The 21,169-nt window shown below is 35.0% G+C and overlaps 1 protein-coding gene across 2 annotated transcripts in view; it reads right to left on the reverse strand.

Moving 5' to 3' along the window:
* LOC136040746 (chromodomain-helicase-DNA-binding protein 1-like) overlaps nt 1-21,169 on the reverse strand; it is a 66,402-nt gene that overhangs the window by 3,697 nt on the left and 41,536 nt on the right. Inside the window, exons 15-21 of one of the 2 annotated variants that reach the window (XM_065725055.1) lie at nt 20,840-21,109; nt 17,935-18,142; nt 16,039-16,192; nt 13,251-13,488; nt 10,782-11,021; nt 7,555-7,733; nt 3,794-4,072 (exon numbers count right to left, since the gene is read on the reverse strand). In XM_065725055.1, the coding sequence (XP_065581127.1) occupies nt 3,794-4,072; nt 7,555-7,733; nt 10,782-11,021; nt 13,251-13,488; nt 16,039-16,192; nt 17,935-18,142; nt 20,840-21,109 (1,568 nt within the window). Of the gene's footprint in view, nt 1-3,793; nt 4,073-7,554; nt 7,734-10,781; nt 11,025-13,250; nt 13,489-16,038; nt 16,193-17,934; nt 18,143-20,839; nt 21,110-21,169 lie in introns of both variants that reach the window. The other variant, XM_065725054.1, reaches the window with a different exon arrangement.

A 21,169-nucleotide genomic window follows, 5' to 3' on the forward strand; every position in this document is an offset into this window, starting at 1 on the left:
ACAAGGTACATTTAATAGATTCTTGGCGCCTGCAAAAATTAGATTCCTGGATATGTGTCCTGGTACTTGTATGATATACGCCCTACCTACTGTTCTTCTATTATATTTTTCTGACGCTCAATCCTAATGATATATACCAAAGTAAGATAGAAATTTAATACTTTAGAAACAAATTTGGGATATATATTTGCATATTAGGGGAGTGATGGGAAAGTATAAAGTATAACAATTATTCTGCATATTATGTAGTAAGAACTGTTTTGTAACATCACACTGTCCAAATACTTTACCCCCCCCCCTAATGTGAAAATAAATAGCCCAAATTGTATGTTTGAGCGGTATGGCGTTTATCATACAAGTACCTGTGTCCTATCCGAACTAAGGAGTTCAAGCAAGACAGCATTATTTTTATCTAAGTTTAAATAAATACGCTTAAAACAGTTTTACAAACGTATTCCCCACCACTATCCGAACTTTTCTCCTTTAGGGTAGAAAAATGTCTAACTTAATTTCGTTTTCTTTCCCTGAACAAAAGGATAGCGAGTTGGGAAATGCTAACTTCAGATCATAAACATAAACAGAAATAGCAAAGATGAAACGAAGAGGATTAGACAAAAAATAAAAAGAAGAAACCAAACATTGAGACAGAACTTTGTGTTTCAAAAATATAAAGAAAAATAAAATAAATGAAACTAGAACAAGAGCTAAGAGCTTATATGGCACTTGTGACGAGGCAAGAAGAGCTAAGAGCCAAGAGATCATATAGTATGAGCTCTAAAAAATTCTAAGAATCAATAGATTGATTCAAAAAGGAAAATCAGAGGGTTAATGCCGGTCAGGATTTAAAATAAGAGCTCTGATTCGCGATGTCCTTCTATATATCAAAATCCATTAAGATCCGATCACCCACTCGTAAGTTATAAATACCTCATTTTTTCTAATCTTTTCTTTCCCTTTAGCCCCCCAGATGTTCGAATTTGGGAAAAAAAACTTTATCAAGTCAATTTGTGCAGCTCCCTGACACACCTACCAATTTTCATCGTCCTAGCCTGTCCAGAAGCACCAAACTCGCCAAATTACTGAACCCCTTCCCCCAGTTCCCCCAAAGAGAGCAAATCTAGTACGGTTACGTCAATCACGTATCAAGGACATTTGCTTATTCTATCCACCAAGCTTCATCCCGATTCCTCCACTCCAAGCGTTTTCCAAGATTTCCCCCTCCAACTCCCCCCAATGCCAACAGACCTGGTCGGGATTTGAAATAAGAGCTCTGAGACATGAATTCCTTCTAAATATCAAATTTCATTAAGATCCGGTCACCCGTTCTCTTAAGCTAAGAATACCTCAATTTTTCTAATTTTTCCAAATTAACACCCCCAGCTCCTCCAAAGAGAACGGATCCGTTCCAATTATGCCAATCACGTATCTAGAACTTGTGCTTATTCTTCCCATCAAGTTTAATCCCGATCTCTCCACTCTAAGCGCTTTCCAAGATTTCTGTTTCCCTCCTCAAACCCCCTATGTCCCCGGATTCAATTCGAGTTGAAAATGGAGCATCAGAGACATAAGATCCTTCTATATATATATCAAGTTTCATTAAGATCCGATCACCTAATCGTAAGATAGAAATACCCCAATTTTCCAAGAATTCCGGTTTCCCCCTCCAACCCCCCCCCCCCCCCAATGTCACAGGATCTGGTCGGAATTTAAAATTAGAGCTTTAAAGCACAAGATCCTTCTAAATATCAAATTTCATTAAGATGCGGTGACCATTCGTAAATTACAAATACCTCATTTTTCCGAATAATCCCCCCCCCCAACTCCACCAAAGAGAGCAGATCCGGTCCGGTTTTCAGTCACGTATCTTAGACAGGTTTTCATTCTTCCCATCCAGTTTCATCCTGATCTCTCCTCTTTAAATATTTTCTAAGATTTCCGGTCCCCCCCACTGTCCCCCCCCCCAATGACGCTCGATCCAGTTAAGATTTAAAATAAGAGATCTCAGTTGCGAGGTCCTTCTACATATGAAGTTTCATGAAGATCCGATCACTCTTTCGTAAGTTAAAAATACATCATTTTTCTAATTTTTCAGAATTAACCCTCCCCCCCCCCCAATAGAGCAGATCCGTTCCAATTATGTCAATCACGTATCTAAGACTTCTGCTTATTTTTCCCATCAAGTTTCATCCCGAGCCCTCCAATCTAAGCGTTTTCCATGATTTTAGGTCCCCCCCCCCCTCAGACTCCCCCAATGTCACCAGATCCGGTCGGGATTCAAAATAAGAGCTTTGAGACACGATATCCTTCTAAATATCAAATTTCATTGAGATCCGGTCACCCGCTCGTAAGTTAAAAATACCTCATTTTTTCTAATTTTTCAGAATTAACCCCCCCCCCAACTACCCCAAAGAGAGCGGATCCGTTCCGGTTAGGTCAATCATGTATCTAGGAATTGTGCTTATTCTTCCCACCAAGTTTCATCGCGATCTCTTCACTCAAAGTGTTTTCAAAGATTTTAGGTTTCCCCCTCCCAACTTCCCCCCCCCCCCAATGTCACCAGATCCGGTCGGGATTTAAAATAATAGCTCTGAGACACGATGTCCTTCCAAACATCAAATTTCATTAAGATCTATTTTTTCCGAATTAACCGGCCCCCCACTCCCCCCCCCCCCAGATGGTCAAATCGGGAAAAAGACTATTTCCAATTTAATATGGTAGCCTAAAACCTAAAGTAGCAAAACCGGGACAGACAGACCGACAGACAGACAGACCGACAGAATTTGCGATTGCTATATGTCACTTGGTTAATACCAAATGCCTTAAAAACGAATCTTACTAAAGACACAATATCGAATTGGCAAAATCATTTCCAAAGTTAAGTAACATGGATTGCTTTTGGCTAAGATTTTGCATGAAATTATTTCTCAAACTATTTTTCAAATAAGATAATTACAAATTGCCTGGCAAACGAATAGAATAATAAATCAAAGCAAAATCGAGTAGATTCAGTTCGTCGTTGCTATGAAAGGAAACAAGACGTTTCCAGACCATTATTCTCGTACGTAGTGCATAGAAGGGATGTAGGAGAGGTATTTTCCCAAGACCAGCCAAAAGAACACCCAGAATAACCTGGGTCTAAAACATAATTTTCCGGTTTATTAGATCCTGCACTGATTTTGGGGAGATCTTCTAAGCGCAGATCTATGTACACTGCCCTTCAAGGGCCAAATATATACGTACTGTCAAGATTTAATTGTATGCAATATAAATGTTTTAGGTGTATTTAATTGTATGCAATTTACCTTCAGGGGCAAAATATATACTTATTTTTAATCTAGTTATAGGCAAAAGAAACAAACACAGCAATTTTGGGGAGGTATCCCAAGGGCAAATATATACTCATTTGCCCTAAAGGAAAACACACATACTTATCCGTAATCTTATTATAATCAATAGAAATAAACACGCTAATTTTGGGCAGGTCTTCAAAGAACATTCATCTGCCCTTGGAAGACCTGCATGATAATTTGCCTTCAGGGGCCACATATATACTTACCTTTGATCTAATTATAGGCAATAGGAAGAGAAACAAACACACCAATTGTGGGGCGGTCTCCCTAAGGCAAATGTGTGCGCTTCCCTTCAAGGTCCAATATATACTTATCAGTGATCTAATTATAAGCAATAAAAACAAACCCACTAATTTTGGGCAGGTCTTCCCAAGTCAAATATGTACCAATTCACCTTCAAGGGCCATATACATGCTAATTATAGGCAACAGAAACCAACTAACCTGTGCTCATTTCCATGATTCTCACTATTAGAACTCCTTTTCTTTGAACCTTCAGACTCCCATCTCCTTGAGCCATTTCCATCCCTTCGCTCTGACTCAGAACTTCTTCGATTTTGTCGTTTTTCAAGATCTTTACCTGGTAGAGGACTAGAATTTTCTGACTTATGATTTAACTTGGATTCCTTCTCGTCATCTCTTCGTTTGACAGCATGACGGTACAGTTTGTAGAGCTTCTTGGCGTCGAATTCCGTGAATTTAGATACAAAAAACCATAAGTTGCTGAGGAAGAAAAGAATAATTCAATTTTTTTTTGTACAGTAAAACCTAAATAAAGGGAGACTAAGCTAAGCTCGGAAAAGAGAGTGTAGCATCGAAACATTCTGACGTACGCTGTTTTTTTTTTTAACTTCTTTGAGAGGGAGGTGAAAGCCGCATATCCTACTTTTGACTCCATCCTCACAAACGTTTAGTAAATAGCTAAATTTAGCAATTTTGCAACTTAATAGGATAAAAATGACTTTTTTTTTATATTATTCCTATATCATAATAATACATACATTCTCGCTTATTCTAAGACATTTTCCTTATTCTAGAGGGTGACCCAAAAAGATTCGTACCCATATTTTATTCGATAAAAAATCCATTTTTTAACAAATATCCTTTCAGTTGCAGGACATGAAAGGCGAACCTTTGGATGATCGTTTGCAGCTATAGTTGCCCCAAACATGTCTTGGACCAATTAGTGGAAGATATTCCCCTGGAGACCTAATTGTGAAAAAAAAAAAAAAAAAACATACCAGAGTGTACAAATTCAGTTTCGAAAAGTTTTCAATTGTCGCAACTTATTTTGCGACCTATTTTGGACGAATGTTTCCAAAATAGTTGTGGACTTATGTTCTAAAGCCACAAGGGGAACTTATTCAGGCTGGAAAGAGGAAAATATTGCTGCAGTGAGGGACTCAGTAGTATGCAACCCTAGGAAATCAGTGCATAGACGTAGCCAAGAACTCGGAATGACAAAGGAGTGCAAGGAATGCAAGGACAGAAGAAAAAATTGCTGCAGTAAGGGACTCAGTAGGACGCAGCCCCAGAAAATCAGTACGTAGACACAGCCAAGAACTCGGAATGACAAGGGAGTCACTGTGGCGTGTTCTCACGTTTAATTGGACAGTGTAGTCCCTCTCTACAGCAATGTTTTCTTCTTTCCTTGCACTCTCTTTCCTGCCTGAATAAGTTCCCACTGTGGCTTTAGAAATAAGTCCACTACCGTCCCATGCTCACTGAATTTTGTAACCCAACTAACAATCGTGATTTTGGTGGAAAGTTGCGACAATGGAAGTTTTCGAAACTGAATTTGTACACTCTGGTATGATTTTGTCGCAAAATAGATCTCCAGTGAGAACATCTCCTGCTGATTGGTCCAAGACATTTTTGGGGTAACTATAGCTGCAAACGATCATCCAAAGGTCACCTTTCATGTCCTGCAACAGAAAGGATATTTGTAAAAAAAAATGGATTTTTTATCGAATAAAATATGGGTACGGATCTTTTTGGGTCACCCTGTATCTGTTCACTTCTTTTTAAAGGTCTTTCAGGATCTATTTGTCTAAGTTTAACTTAATTCAGTTCCTATTTTTAATTTTATCCTATCTATTTATCGTTCCTTTTGAGGCGGCCTTGACCCATCTACTCTCTCACATTCCACATCAATCAGCGGACTTTCCAGGCATCAGAACAAGTTACAATCCATCAAGTGCCGTGCCACCAGATTTGCTAATTCATTCGTGCCTTATTTCGTTAGTGCATTTAAATGACCTTTTTAAAGTTTTCTTTATAATTGAAGAAATGGGAAAAATTTCGCCTTCGTTTTTTAGTATTACAATAGCTATTTAAATAACGAATACGAATCAATAACAAACTCCGATCAGCCAAATTCAATTAGAAAGAATAAAAATGTAGCAACATAAAGTAAGACAAATAGAATATGTAACGTTACAAAAAAAATCCGGAAATAGAAAAAAAAATTAACAGAGTTAACACGAGAGTTAGGAAGGTCAAGTATGATAAAACCGACAAGGAGCGGATATAATAACAACTGAAGAAGTGAAGAAACTAAACTAAACAGGGACAAGGAACCATATTTACTTCAGGAACCCTTGGTTCGGCATTTATGATGCTTTTAAACCGGCAGACTGGTAAGAACGGAACAAGCATTTTATGTACCAGCCATGAATCGGGAAAAAAAAAATCAGCGTAAAAATATTTATTTAGTGAAGTCTACAGACTGGCATCAGCTCATAGGCAATTTGTTAACGACTTAGCCGACCCAAGGAGATCCTATAGCGCCACCAAAACTCCAAATACAAACGAGGAAAGAACAAGATAGAAGAATCAACAAAGTACTTGGAAATCACTGTGCTCACAATCAAAAACTTTCGCAGGAAGTTTTTCAAGAATATATAAGAAAATATCTGAATAAGTTTCATAATATAGCTAAGTAATTTGGCCTCATTTTAGTATATATAGCAAATAATATTTTGTCTTTGAGCTAGCACTCCTTTTTTTTTTTCTTTTTTTTTTAACATTTTGTAAACCCAGTCCTTATTTAAGTAAATAAGCCTCAACAATTCACTCATCGCATAAAAAACTCCTGGAAGTCACAACCGAGGTGAACTCACCCCAGAAGGTTTCATGCACAACGCTATGGATTTATCACAGGGAGACAATAGCACCATTTGACAAAAGTATGGAGGGGAGATGAGACGTACCCTATAGCATGATCTAATTATAATTTCATTTACGACCTTTTTACTTTTTTTTTTCATTTTTGTTATTCTTTGAAAATCTCATGTTCTGACTTGTTCCCAATTTTGTCGTTTTGGAAGTGTATTATTTTTATACTTCTTAAAAACTTATCAATCAACTTAAAAACTTTAGGAATGGAACAGCTTGTGATAATTATGTGGAGATAAGACACATCCTATAACATCATATCATCATCTTTAAAAAAAAACGGTTTTTTCCTCAACTCATTAAATAAACAACAATACCCAAAGAACCCTGACAAATAAAGTATCCAATAACAGTACGTAATGACCATGTGTCACCTAAAAATATTTCGTAAATTAAAGTGAATTTGCAAATGACAAAGTAAAAATATAAAATACCAAAAATAAAACAGCATGTTTTATTTTAAAAAAGCCGAGGAGCCGAAAACTAGAGGTTTCGTGGAAAAGATTTTACCCTTACGTTAGATATGCCAGAGTTCGGTTTGAAGCTGAACAAGAATGGCGTAAAACATGTGTGTGGACTGCAAACATAAAAAAGAAATATTTTTACCCAATATGAAAGTAAAATTTAGTAAAACACCGTTACTTACACTCGTTCTCACATTAATTCTTTAATTTATGTTGCCATGAATTTTTCAACAGCTAAATGGCTTAGACCAACAATAGATGTCAAATATGTTAACTGTCAATTTTTAGCCCACTTTACCATCACATTATACATATATATATATATATATATATATATATATATATATATATATATATATATATATATATATATATATATATATATATATATATATATATATATATATATATATATATATATATATATATATATATATATATATATATATATATATATATATATATATATATATATATATATATATATATATATATATATATATATATATATATATATATATAATATTCATAATGAGCTCAAAGCAGAAAAAAAGAAGAACGTACCTCCTCCATTCTCGAACTTTTTCTTGATCTGAATATTCTTTCAATTGCTTATCGATGTGTTGCCCAATTTGTAATAAGCACTGTCTTGTAAGATTAATCTGCTCCTTCTCAGAGAGGCTTTGATCCGGGTTGTCAAGTGCTTTCAGCGCTTTTTTGACAGGTCTCATCTTCTCTTTACACTAATAAAGAACATATTTTGAAATTAAACAGGTCAAACGTAGATTCAAACTGAATTTAAAAAGTTAATTAGATTGACATTTAAAAAAACTAGATCATTAAAAATAACTGCAGTTTCTTCTTTTACACAAAACAAAATTTTAATTAGGATACTGAACACAACAAGAAAAGAAAACACGAGAAATATAGTGATTGATGTTTGTAATGAAAACCTATTGTAGTTCTCTCTACCCTCTCTAGCTGGATATATACACACACACACACATATATATATATATATATAATATGAAAAAAACTTCGTTTTCTTAAAGAGTTAAAGAGGCTGCGTCCCAAAGTCGAACCTTAAAACGTACAGGAATTAGAAAAGGCAGTTGGGGGGCTGCCGCCCCCCAAACCCCCCGCTTTTAAAGACTCTTTTGTACAGGTTTTTTGTTTTTTTGCTAACCCCCAGCTCTTGGCTTCGGAAAGGCCCTCTTTTAATTAACAAAAAATTGAAATGAATGAATAATGGAATAACTTCGAAAAATGTTAAACACAAGAGGACAGGAGAACCATTGCGCCGAAACTAGTAATTAGTAACAATGAAGTCCCCCCCCCCATAAAAAAAACCTGTACAAAAGAGTCTTTAAAAGCGGGGGGTTTGGGGGGCCGCAGCCCCCCAACTGCCTTTTCTAATTCCTGTACGTTTTAAGGTTCGACTTTGGGACGCAGCCTCTTTAACTCTTTAAGAAAACGAAGTTTTTTTCATATTATTTCTGTACGTTTTTACAGATTAGGACTGTAATTTAGGACTATAAGGACTATTTTCTAATCTGTTAATCTACAATTAGGACTATAAGAAGACTATTAGGAGAGGCAAACCCCCCGCTTTTAAAGACTCTTTTGTACAGGTTTAATTTTTTTTCATATTAATTCTGTACGTTTTTCTACAATCCATGGTGGATGTAATTTAATAGTTCCTGTACTCCTCGTACAGGAATTAGGAGAGGAACCCACCCCCGCTTTTAAATCATTGTATAAAATAGAAAAAAAAATAGATAGAATGACCGAAATGTTTCTTTTGCTCATAAGAAGCTAATATTCTGTTATCTCTCAAATGATAAGCTGTCCAGGTGTTATCAAAATTTTTTTGATGTTGTGAAAAAAATCGCCCGTAAGGGACTTGAACCCTTGACCAGAGGATTAAAAGTCTCACGCTCTACCAACTGAGCTAATAACTTGCATGTGTGTAAATATAACTTCTCAATACGTTTTAAAAATTTCAAATTAACATGGGCTCTTATGGAGAGAAATCCGTTAATTTAAATAGCTAATGGGTGGTTTCTGGAAAACAGGGAAGGAGTTATCGGATCAAGCTGAAATTTCGCGGATAAGCTCCTGGGCCGTAGGGGAACTTAACTTGTGAATTTCAGCCCGATCGGACAACGTTAAAAGGGGTGGGGGGGGGGGGGGGTTGGAGGGTCGAAACTTTCGGGGGGTTAAGATTTTCCTACGAAACTTTCATGGGCACTTACTCGGAGAATTCCGCATCGAATGAGTCTTCGTACACCCAGATCCGATGTCGGATGTGACCTGTAGGCGTGGCGAAAAAAAAAGTAAATGAATTTTAAGTGGCTATGCGTGGTTTCTGGAAAACAGGGAAGGAGTTATCGGATCAAGCTGAAATTTCGCGGATAAGCTCCTGGGCCCTAGGGGACCTTAACTTGTGAATTTCAGCCCGATCGGACAACGTTAAAGAGGGGCTTGGGTTGACAGGTCGAAACTTTCGGCCAGATTTTCCCCATGAAGAAAAAGTTGGAGGGGGATGAAATTTTGCAGGTTTCTTAGTTGGAGCTCGGGCTACGAAATGCATCCCTCCCCATCCGTCTGCGACCACTGGAACCGAAGATCGCTTAACATTGTCGTGTGTCACCTCTTTATAGAGGCACGAGTGTGCCTCCTTGATATATATATATATATATATATATATATATATATATATATATATATATATATATATATATATATATATATATATATATATATATATATATATATATATATATATATATATATATATATATATATATATATATATATATATATATATATATATATATATATATAAAACCCACCATACTTCTCTGACCTTTGCTGTCTAGGTGATCTTGACTCATGCGAGCTAAAAAAAAAAAAAAAAAAATAAACAAAACGAATTATGTTTGAAGTTTGTCTATATATATATATATATATATATATATATATATATATATATATATATATATATATATATATATATATATATATATATATATATATATATATATATATATATATATATATATATATATATATATATATATATATATATATATATATATATATGTATATATATATATATATATATATAAAGACAAACTTCAAACATAATTCGTTTCGTTTATTTTTTTTTTTTTAGCTCGCATGAGTCAAGATCACATAGACAGCAAAGGTCAGAGAAGTATGGTGGGTTTATTTGGCAACATTCCATCAAAACTCCATAGTTCGTTTACTTACTTATTCTATTAATAGTATTAGAGGCAACAGGAAAAAATCGAAATTTTCATTCTTGTCTAAAGAATATTGGCCTTATTTGAAAAGAGCAAAGTCAACTGAACGGGCAGTTCAATAGACCTGGGGTTACCAAACGTTTTTTATTTGGTATGTTATGCCTTAATTTCAGTAAACTCATGTTCTCTTCACATAAATTCTCCAAAAAGTCTACTAATTCTACAAGAGAACAACTACAATGTTTAGAGGTTGCTGAATCCGGATGCACAGTGACGGGCTCACCAGGGAATGTGATGCGGATAGCTAAGGTTCTAGGAATAGGTTTAGTGCCGGTGAATCATCTGTCCATATTGTCACACTTCACTAATAATTATAGGAACTGAACCAATCTGACGTCTCAACTGAGAATCCTGAATTATTTATAGCAAGCAAGACGCAAAACTCTCGATCTTAATGTTAAAAACTGAATTAAATGGAAAAAACAGAATCAACCAGTTTGCAATAGATACATCTATCCATACCTCATTAAAAACAGCAGGATCCAGTTCGCCAAGATTATCAACAGCTTTAGGCTCACTATTGGCAGTGAAATGCATTGGTCCCTTTTCGGCAGCCTTCTTTTTCTTCGCTTTCTTTTTCTTTTCTTCCCCTTCTTCTTTCACCTTCTTTTTAGTATTTTCATCACTACTAACATCCTCCAACACTACATCGTTTGATTTCACTTGGTTCTCTTTCGATTTTCTTTGTCTCTTGGCTTTTGGCTGCTGAAATAAGGTTATTTTTTTAATGGTTGTGCCCAATTAAAAGTAAAACAAAGAATAATCAATTGCAATTGGAATATTTCACTTTAGTTATAATCAATTTCCTCATGTTTAAATACAGAATTAATAAAATTAATTGCACAAAAAATTATCCATGTGTGGCAATAACCATAGTCGGTTTCACAAAGCATATAGTTTCTCTCGACGACTTGCAATTATACTGAAAAAAAAAGAGAAAAATATCACATTAATAAGGGAGAAGACCCTTTGGCATGTTTACCTCTCCGAATTAATTATAAAGAAAACTGAACTTGTCAGAATTTGATTGCTAGCGATGATGCATCACAACTGTGAGAATCGGACTTTTTCGAAGGATCAGAATCAAAATCTTGTAAATTTCCCCAATTCTTGTAAAATTTTCACAGAAATAGCACTTAACTAATCCGAGACTGAGTAATATTTTTGATTACAGTGGTTTGCATGCTCTTTCCACAGTTGAAAAAAGTTAGAAAGAATAGGAAGATAAGTCTGCCAACCAAGATTAGAATATTAGAAGCTTCAGTAATGACAGTGGTCAAGTATGGTTCTGAAACATGTGCGGTCGGAAACGGATTTATTAGATGTTTTACAGAGGAATTGTCTACGGATTGTTTTGGATACCCAAAACAATTATTTCAAAACAAACGGTATTTCATACAGCAAGCTGAATGAAAAATGGGGTTCTACCCCACGTTCCAGGGCATTAATAAGAGAAAGGTTGAGATGGCTGGGATACTTTCTGCAGATGAAAGATGACAGATTACCAAAGATCGTCCTCTTCGGCCAAACATCTAGGGCCAAACGAAAAGCAGGTCGTTGCAAATTAGGTGGCAGGAGGTCGCAAGGAAAGATTTAAGAGAAATTTGAGCTTTTTACTGGAAAGGTGTAAAGAGGGAGGCTTCAAATAGATCGATATGGAGGAGGATCGTTTGTAGCTGCGTTGGCCTCAGGCGGCTTGGTTTTGCAGTGAGTTGCTAGTAGTAGTAGTTTGCATGCCGGTAAGTCGTTTAATGAACCGTTTTATAATGAAACGGTTCTATAGAACAAAGGGACATGATAGCTACCAACTGACAATGCTTGCTTTTTGCTTCTTTTTTAAGTATTGCTCAAGAAGGATCAGTTGCAACGTAGACATTTAAAGATCAACATATTTCTAATTTGAAATAGCTGAGCTATTTTCCGCCTATTATACTGGTTCAGGAACAATTTTTTCAATGGCAATTCTCTCCCTTGATTTATCTAAAAGAACCCTCTTTCCTCAATCCGTCAGTGAATTAAAGGGGGATATCTTAACTCATTTTTTGAGGAGAGTTTTTGTTTTTTTTTGCTGAATGGATGTTGTCTCATATATCTTGATTGCATTTTGGAATTGTTTTACCATATGCACAAATTTCAGGAATAAAAACCAGGCACGTATGCAAGATATTTTTTTTTCGTTCTCAAGGGGAAAAACCTTTAACAGGTAGCCATAAGTTCGAAAGTATCAGCAAACAATACAGGACATATAAGGTATTGCAGGAAGAATTGCAGAAATCTTAATATTCCAAGGGTCAATGTCCTGTTTTTTTTTTGAATGACTGAAATTAAACACAAACTGAAGAACGAAAACACAACTATCTCCGCATCATGTCCTCTGAAACTCAAAAATATTCACTGTTAACATATTCAGCCGTAATGAAGCTCATAAGATGACTCAGCCACTCCAAGGAAAAGAGAAGAGTAGGAAAATAGCGTTTAACGGGGGAAAGTGCTTCTAGTAATGTTTTTCCCTTAAAAAGAGTTCGGGCATCCGCATCCAAATTTGATGGAAGGACAAGGCACCAGTGAAAGAAAAGATGGCGCCTCATTTGAAACTAGTTAAGTCTTACTAAATCTTTGTCACGAGCAATATCTTTAAGTTACACTCTTCAAATGATCCACCCACCCCCCTAACAAAAAAAACACAAAAAAGGAACTTCTAGGTTAATACCATTAATGTTATCATTATAATTACTCTTTATATAAGCTATTTTGTGCAAATCACAACAGAGTAAAGAATAGGACTGGAAAGTTTGAGCTCAGAATAAAAAGAACACCACTATGAAGATGAGTAGGAAAGCAACGTTGAAAAGGGCATATTACCCCAGAGTAGGGTCATGAATAGACATACAAATCCCCGCCGTATGCATAAAGACAAGAATTTCAATGTACCTTCGCTTTTTTCAATTCCATTTTCTTCATTAATTTCAAGAGATATTCTACTCTTGACTGTAGATGTTTCCCTTGGGGTTTTCCATCCTCTGAGTTAGGCAAAATCTTAGAGCTAAGACCAAGAGAAGAATCTATCTTGATATTTTCCCAAGAGCCTAAACCATGCTCATAGATACCGATAAGAAGTTTGGAATCGTCTTCAATTGTCCACGGAATATCCCAACCTGGATCTTTGGTTCTATAAGAGGTAAAAATGAATCACTAGATAAATAAGTGAAAAACGATAATAATAATAAAAAAGAAGACAATTCAAACAACTAATCTTTCTATTGTTCAAAAACAGCAAAAAAAAAAAGTGATCAACGCTAAAGAAATTTTGCTTGAGAGGGGTAAAACAAAATTACCTTAAATAAATGAAGAAAGTGGTAGAGAGAGAGAGGGAGAGAGGAGAGAGAGAGAGAGAGAGAGAGAGAGAGAGAGAGAGAGGGGGGAGGGAGGGAGGAAGAAAGAGAGGGAGAGAGAGAGAGGGAGAGAGAGAGGGAGAGAGAGAGAGAGAGAGAGTGTGAGAGAGAGAGAGAGAGAGAGATGGCTTTTTTCCTGTTCATTCTATGTCAAATCGGGCTAACGGTTTGGGCTGAGCAATATCTAACTTTACCATTATCTTTAACAATATCTAAATCTTCAATTTTTCATGTAAAAACCATTATAAAAGATAAACAAAGTAACTGTAGTAATTATGGCTAGAGATAAGACATCAATCACTTTATTACGGAAACATATTCAACTTATATTTAAAAATTTATGAAAATCTGTGATTTCTATACATACAAGACAAATAACTTTCCGGATCCATTTAGCTTCTACAAAGTTACTTATCCAGTTGATTTCTTCTACATAACTACATAGTTAAACTTTAGTGTCTTGATTAAAATTAAAATATTGGAGCAGAAAAAAAATTAACAAGCAAACATTTAAAAATGTATTTGTCTCCAAGTGCGCTTGAGGTTCATACTACTCATAAATTTTACAAGGCCAAATGAAAGTTTAAGACAGATGAGCAAAAAAAAATAAAAAATAAACAAAAAGAGTTTTTATATCAAAATGCACTGAGACTCCTGCCACCCGAAAAAAAAAAATTATAAGTATTTTAATCATTTTATCTTGGTAGATATTATAATCAATTTTGACTTTATATACTGGATTTTTCAAACAACTAACTTGAAGCAGCATGGAATTTTAGAAATGACATCTTACTATCAAATAATACACGATTAAATTCTAAAAGATAGGCAAACATGTCTACTGGTTCTTACCTTTTATAGTACGATTAAGATCACATGAAGCATGAGAGCACCATAGGCAAAATTCTCTACATAAATCTGTCAGGCATTTTATATGTTTGAAATAATTCAAACCTCATCAGTCAACTTTTAAAAAGGCTTTCATAATTATTGCTAACATTTCTGGATCCAAAACCCATCACACTAACGTTTCTGCATTACAACACCAAGCGGTCTTATTCTCCTTCAATAGAGCCAGTAGTCATATCGCTAAGCTTCAACCATGTATTAACTTAAAAAATTGTCAGATCTTGATCTGATCTGATCTTTGATGTTCGATCAAATCAGAGGAAGTTTAATTGGATCGTAAAAAAAGTTGGTGCGTAGAGTTGTGGTATTGTTCCATATTAACTTTCTTACGTTAAAAGAAATTGCAGTAAGTGCAGATGATCAACTGCTATGGTACCCTTACTTCCAGCCTAGTTTTGTTTCAACCTAATTTAGACAAGAAAAATTCAGGCAAAATTTAAAAATTCACAACTTCGGCACAGCCCTACCAAAAGAAAACTGACATTAAAAAAAAAAATTAAAAATTTGGATGAGTGAGCTACAGAATTGAAAATAAAAATCCATTAAGTTACAGAATTATTCATAAAAATTAACTTTCATCCACTTATATTATTCTTAATAATAATAATAATAAAAAAAAAAAAAAAAAAAAAAAAAAAAAAAAAAAAAAAAAAAAAAAAAAAAAAAAAAAAAAAACTTGTCATTTGCCAGACTATCTCTACGGACTATTGAGAAACATAGAAAAACTGCGATTTTTTTTCAAATTCCGCATCGCATCTGATGCTCAATATCAATCTGGTATGATAAAACCATCCATAAACACAATGGACCAAGCCCTTGAAACCAGTCCAAGTTCATAATGTCTGGACTTGGTCTGGAGTCGATCATAAATATGCCAGAAAGTTTAACATATTTTTTAATGTTATCCTTTTTATGAGATTAAAGAATATCCTTGCAACAGCATAAAGCTAGCAAATGCTTTTACGCCAAAACTTAGAAGGCGCATAAAAATGGTTTGTTCAGATTTACTCTTGAAATTTCCATACATTGAATATCATGAACCATCAATAACTATGTCCTTCCAATGAGGTCCTAGTGATCTAGAGTAGATTCGACGATACAGACAGTCTCGTGGCATTAAGTAATTTTTTTATCAATACTTTATCTTCTTCCATTCTTAACTAAATCTTGCATTTTATATATTTGACAAGTGTCTGTAACGCCCAGCCAATCACAAATAAAAAAATATCATATAAAATTATATAATAGGTACCTCAAGCGAGTACTTTTCCAGTGTACAATGAGAGTCGGTTGGATCCCAGTGCTCTCAAGAGCTTTTTTTTACGTATGTCGTCCGACAGGATCTTTGGCTAGCTTTAATATAATTAATAATTTATTAGTTACAAATGTAAGTATTATAACTAGTAAATTTAACTTACTTTCCATCCATGATCCACTTCTTCCGTTCCTCTATATTTTTTGGGACAAACTTAGCCAGGGGTTCAAGCTCCTGTAGAGAGGTAAACAGGGACTTGGCACTACTTTGAACTCCAGCCACTTTGAACACCGGCCCTCTGTCACGCTTCTTTTTAACTAAACAAAAAAAGAAAAGAACATAAGGCAACGGGCCAGCTGCTGGCAAGTAAAAACATAATTTTGACCTTAAATAAACATAGTTAGACTTATAATATATAAAAATCCGAGAAGTACAAATCATTGTAAGGTGTGAGTACATATTTTAAGTTTTTACCATTTCCACATGCTTAATATTGTTATCTGTTTTTTAATCGCTGCAAAGTGGATACTAGAGTTAACCAATCTACTGGTTCCCCAATAAACTACACAACTTTAGAAATTTGTTAAGAAACACTAAGGAGAAACTTTACGTTCCGGGGGCAAGTAGCATGTCGATAAGAATGCAACAAAAAGTAGCATGCGAATAACAAGCAATCAACCTTACATATAGATATGTAAATACATTTTAAAATCTAAACTTGACGGAGTCTTGAAAATTATTCAACAGGAAAATTTTTTTTTAAAAAATTGGCATAAAATTTATAGCAATGATTCTAGCGCTTCTACCTAACTAATCGAGGAAAACGTTTAAATTCCTAAATCCACTTTACCTCATTTCAATACAAACTTTAAAGAAAATGAACAATCTTCCATCGCTTTGAGCAATAGACGCTTACTGACAAAATTAACAACTATCCTTCATACGGATTCTGGCTTTTACTGAAGTCAAGAGAATACTTCAAAGGATGAACGCAAAAAGTGCTTGGAGTAATTTAGAGCAACTTCTATAAATCCTTAGACCACATTGGATTTCCGTTTATAGCTAAAATAAATTATTTTAATTCGTATTTTTAAACCTAAAGAAATAATGAAGAAATTTGAAAAATGACTATGGAGGAAATGGTAGAAGGTAGATGACAAATAGAAGATAGATAAAGTATGTAAGATGTAGACACAGGATGGCGATGGTAGATGGACAAATCGTAGACGGTAGATGTAAACGGTGGATAGGTAGAGCTAAATATCTGCTATCAAATGATAGCAAGATTATCGTCAAACACTGAAATACTAATCCGAGAACTTGCAGAAAAATAACGTGCCAAAACATGCAAAGGGATCATAAGCTATAAGACAATGAAAGAATATAGAAAAATATATATAGTAATAAAAAGCCAAACATTTTGACTTTATTTTCAAGTGTGAGTACCATATAAGAGTTCGTTTGATATTTGTTTCCTTTTATTAAATAGCTTTTTTTTCTAGCACTGATGTTCTTTTCCTGTTTGTGTAACTATTTAGTAGTTTTTCCATCTCATTTTCAAGTGAGAAAAAAAGCTTTCAGGCGTGAAGGCCAAAAATTCAGGCTTAAAATAGTATATTTATTTTCGATTTTTTTTACATTTTAATTTAATCGCGATACTGGCACATAAATAGCAATTTATGACAGTAGCCTACATACATGTATTGTATAGAAGCAGTGAAACATAGCAAGGAAATACATAAGGGTTAAACGAAAAGCTAGTATTCCCCAAACGGAGTAGGATGAGGGTATAAAAGGTTATACGAGAATAAAAGTTTCACCCGTTATTATTTAATTTCAATTAATTTTATTGACATTTAGAGCGACATTTAATATTTTTGTATCTGGGATACTGCTTTAAATAAAGTTAACTTAACCTGAAAGATGTTATTATTCTTGATATTAATTTATTATTTGTTACCTTTCTCATGGGACAAACTGCGCAACGCTAAAGTTTTTTTTTGTATTTATTCCATAGGCCAAGGATTTTATTGTAATAAATTCATTGAATCATTCATACCCTCTGTTCCATCACCGGGGGGTTGCTGTTCTTTTTTAAGAGGTAGAGGGGCTGCTTCCACAGCTTCTTTGCATCTTTGTATAATCATCTCTCCCAGTTTCTTCAAGTCTGCTATATTTTTATCTTTTAGCTCAGCATCTTCAGCAACAATGCTTATCCTTTCAATTGGATCACAGTACTTTCGGAGACTCTTAATTAGCTTTCGGATCTGAAATTCCAAATAATAATTTTAGTTGGAGAAGACAGGCCACAGAAAAACAGCTAGGGGAAAATTAAAACGAGAAAATACTCAGACTATGTTGTACGATTGAAAGAGCATCCATGACAATTCGTGACACTTTTCGTACTATTCATGACACTAATACTACTACTAGCAGCTCAGCACGAAGCACCGAGCCGCCTAAGACCAACCCAGCTACGCATGCTCTTTCTGCATCCCATTCTATTCAAAGGATCTTTACACCCTCCAAGAAAGTTTCCATTTCCCTTAACAACATCCTCCCATCCCAACCACGGAAGACCTGCCAACCACGGAAGACCGGCTTTCCGTTTCGCCCTAGGTGGTTGGCCAAAAAGGAGAATCCCTGATCCAAGGACAATCCTTGACAATCTGTCATCCATAGAACGTGGCCACGCCATTTCACCCTTCACTCAAGCCCTAAAAAGCGGTATTGAGCCACTCATTTCGTATAGCCTACTGTTTGAAATATGGTCAGACAGTCGGGTACCCAAAACAATCCGTAGGCAATTTCTCTGGAGAACATCTAACAAATCTATTCATGAGACTTCTCGAAAAAGTAAGTACCGAAACTCATGGCAGAGTTTTTACCAATGTTATACCTGCTCTTGTTGGGGGGGAGGAGGACTTCCTGTTTTGTATAATTATGCAAATTTTCTTTCGAGTTTTGTTTTCGAACCACGAAATTAAAAAGACATTGAGAAAAAAAAATCACTAGAATTTGTTTCTAAGGTATATATTACTTTTAGCGACAACTAAAATAACTACTAATCAATAAAAATAACTAATAATAACGCAATTAAAAATCATCACAGCCTTAAACCACATGAGGTCAGACTGACGAACTCCCACATTCCAACATCTTAAACAAGAATACTTACGCTGCCCAAGAGAATATCTCCAAAGATTATTTTTTCATTCCAAACAATCAGTTATAATCCAACTCCGGTTCCATGTAATTTAACCCCGTTCAACTCAATACCATTTACTGAAGCTTCATTTAACTCAACCCCCCCCCCCCATTTGACCCAACTGCAATACATTCCAACTCTCGCTTAACTCAACGCCTGCAAGAGGTTTGGTTGAGTGGGGCTGAGTTGCAAGGGGGTTAGCATAAATAGGGTTGAGTCAATTATGTTGAGTTGAACGGGGTTGAGTTAAGCACACACGTTCAACTCCACTTAATATGAAGTCGAGTCGATCTTTTACCCTCTTGCAGGTTAATCAGCAACAATTGCACTTCTTTCTCTGCTCCATTTTGCAGAAATATCTACTTCAATGGAAGGAGGGGCCATGAATGAAAAAAAAACTAGTTCAAAGACCACATTAACATTATCCTACATAAAATATAGTAAAATGAAGCCACAATATTCAGCTACATTGTTCAATAATTACGAAGTTTTTGGAAACAAAAAAACTTGATTTTCCGTCTCATGAAATGCTAATCCATACCTTTTCTTTCGGGGCACAACGACATTCAAAAAATATAGATTTTCAATAAAATTATTATCAATTTTAAAATAATATTATAACTTTTAAGTGATAAAAGGGGCTTTGATTTTAGCTCTAACCAAACGTTTTGGGAGGAAGCATATTCTAAACTTCAAAGTCAAATTTTAAAAATTTTATCCATAAAACAAACATTAAAAACATTAAACAAAATTAAAAAAATTGTATAGTTTTTACGAATTTGCATTGTTTTTATGTCGCATTGCCCTAAATAAAAAGACATAGCTGAAATCTTCCTAGTATTATGAGATAGCGACAGGTAAGAACTCAAAACTCTTTCGAGAATAGTTTTTTTTTTAAGTAAAGAATTTTTTGGGGGAATCATACTGTCCGATTGAGCTGCCTTCGATGACACATGTCGTTGTAGACTTATATATAGTCTGCTAGTCTCTCTGCTAGTTGTTTCGAAACAGGGGCGGTTTTAGGGGGGAAGGTGCAGAGGGGGCACTTGCCCCGGACGACGAAATTTTTGGGTACAAAACTTCAAATATATAATATAACGGTTATGAAATTTTATTTTTATTAAAATAAAATAGAGGACGCAATTGGAAGTAAATATAAGCAAACTGAATCCAAAATTTCATTTTTCCAATGTCTTCATATCTTTTTCTTGAAAATTATATTAAATATACCCGATTTAATTAATTTTAATGTTTTTGAGATTGTTGTTATTCAAATTTTCCAGAGGTTAAAGTAAGAAAAGTCAGATTTGAATAAATGGAAAACTTTTTTAATAAATTAAATTTTGCTGAGCTTTTGCCTGAAAAATTTTGGGAGACAGGGGGAGGGGGCTAATCAAGATTTAGCCCTGGGCGTAATCGATCCAAAACCGCCACTGTATCGATCCACTTTCATATAGATCGTGCTCCACCCCCTCTTCGACACGATAATATGATTTGGTGTAATAGTAGCTGCATTGCGAATATTAAATAAACTGTTATTAAAATAAGGAAAGTAAAAAAAGCGTATCTTAACTAGAAAAGAAGCAGAATACCTAAGAAACTCAGACAGCACCAACTGCCAAAATTTTAAAAGTAGAGGTTACAACTTGCAAGTATTTTTTTCCAAAAACAAACATGTTTCCTTCACTACTTCAAAGTAGTCAGTTGTTAGCGATTTTACTCAAATAAGCCATACCATGATTCGAACTCAACCTACCTCAATATCATTGAATCCTTTGATCTTTTCTTTAGCACTATCCTTTCCTGGTCTTCCTCTTTTCTTTGTTCCCTCTTCTTCTGAGTCTTCATCTTCACTTTCGTCGTCACGTCTTCTCCTCTTTTTTTTTGGTTCTGTTCCTCCACCTTCAACCTCCGCTTCCTCTCTAGTCTTTCCACGTTGACGTGGCGGTAGATACAAATCTGCCATCTCTTTTTCTCGTTGCTCTTCTTCCAATTTTTTACGATAATTTTCAGGGATGATATCGTCCTACAGAGTTTAAAAAAAGAGTCAAATAAATGCCATTAAAGGCGTAGCGTTAGAGATAAG

The sequence above is a fragment of the Artemia franciscana genome, chromosome 21, assembly GCF_032884065.1.
Source record: "Artemia franciscana chromosome 21, ASM3288406v1, whole genome shotgun sequence".
Lineage (NCBI taxonomy): Eukaryota > Metazoa > Arthropoda > Branchiopoda > Anostraca > Artemiidae > Artemia > Artemia franciscana.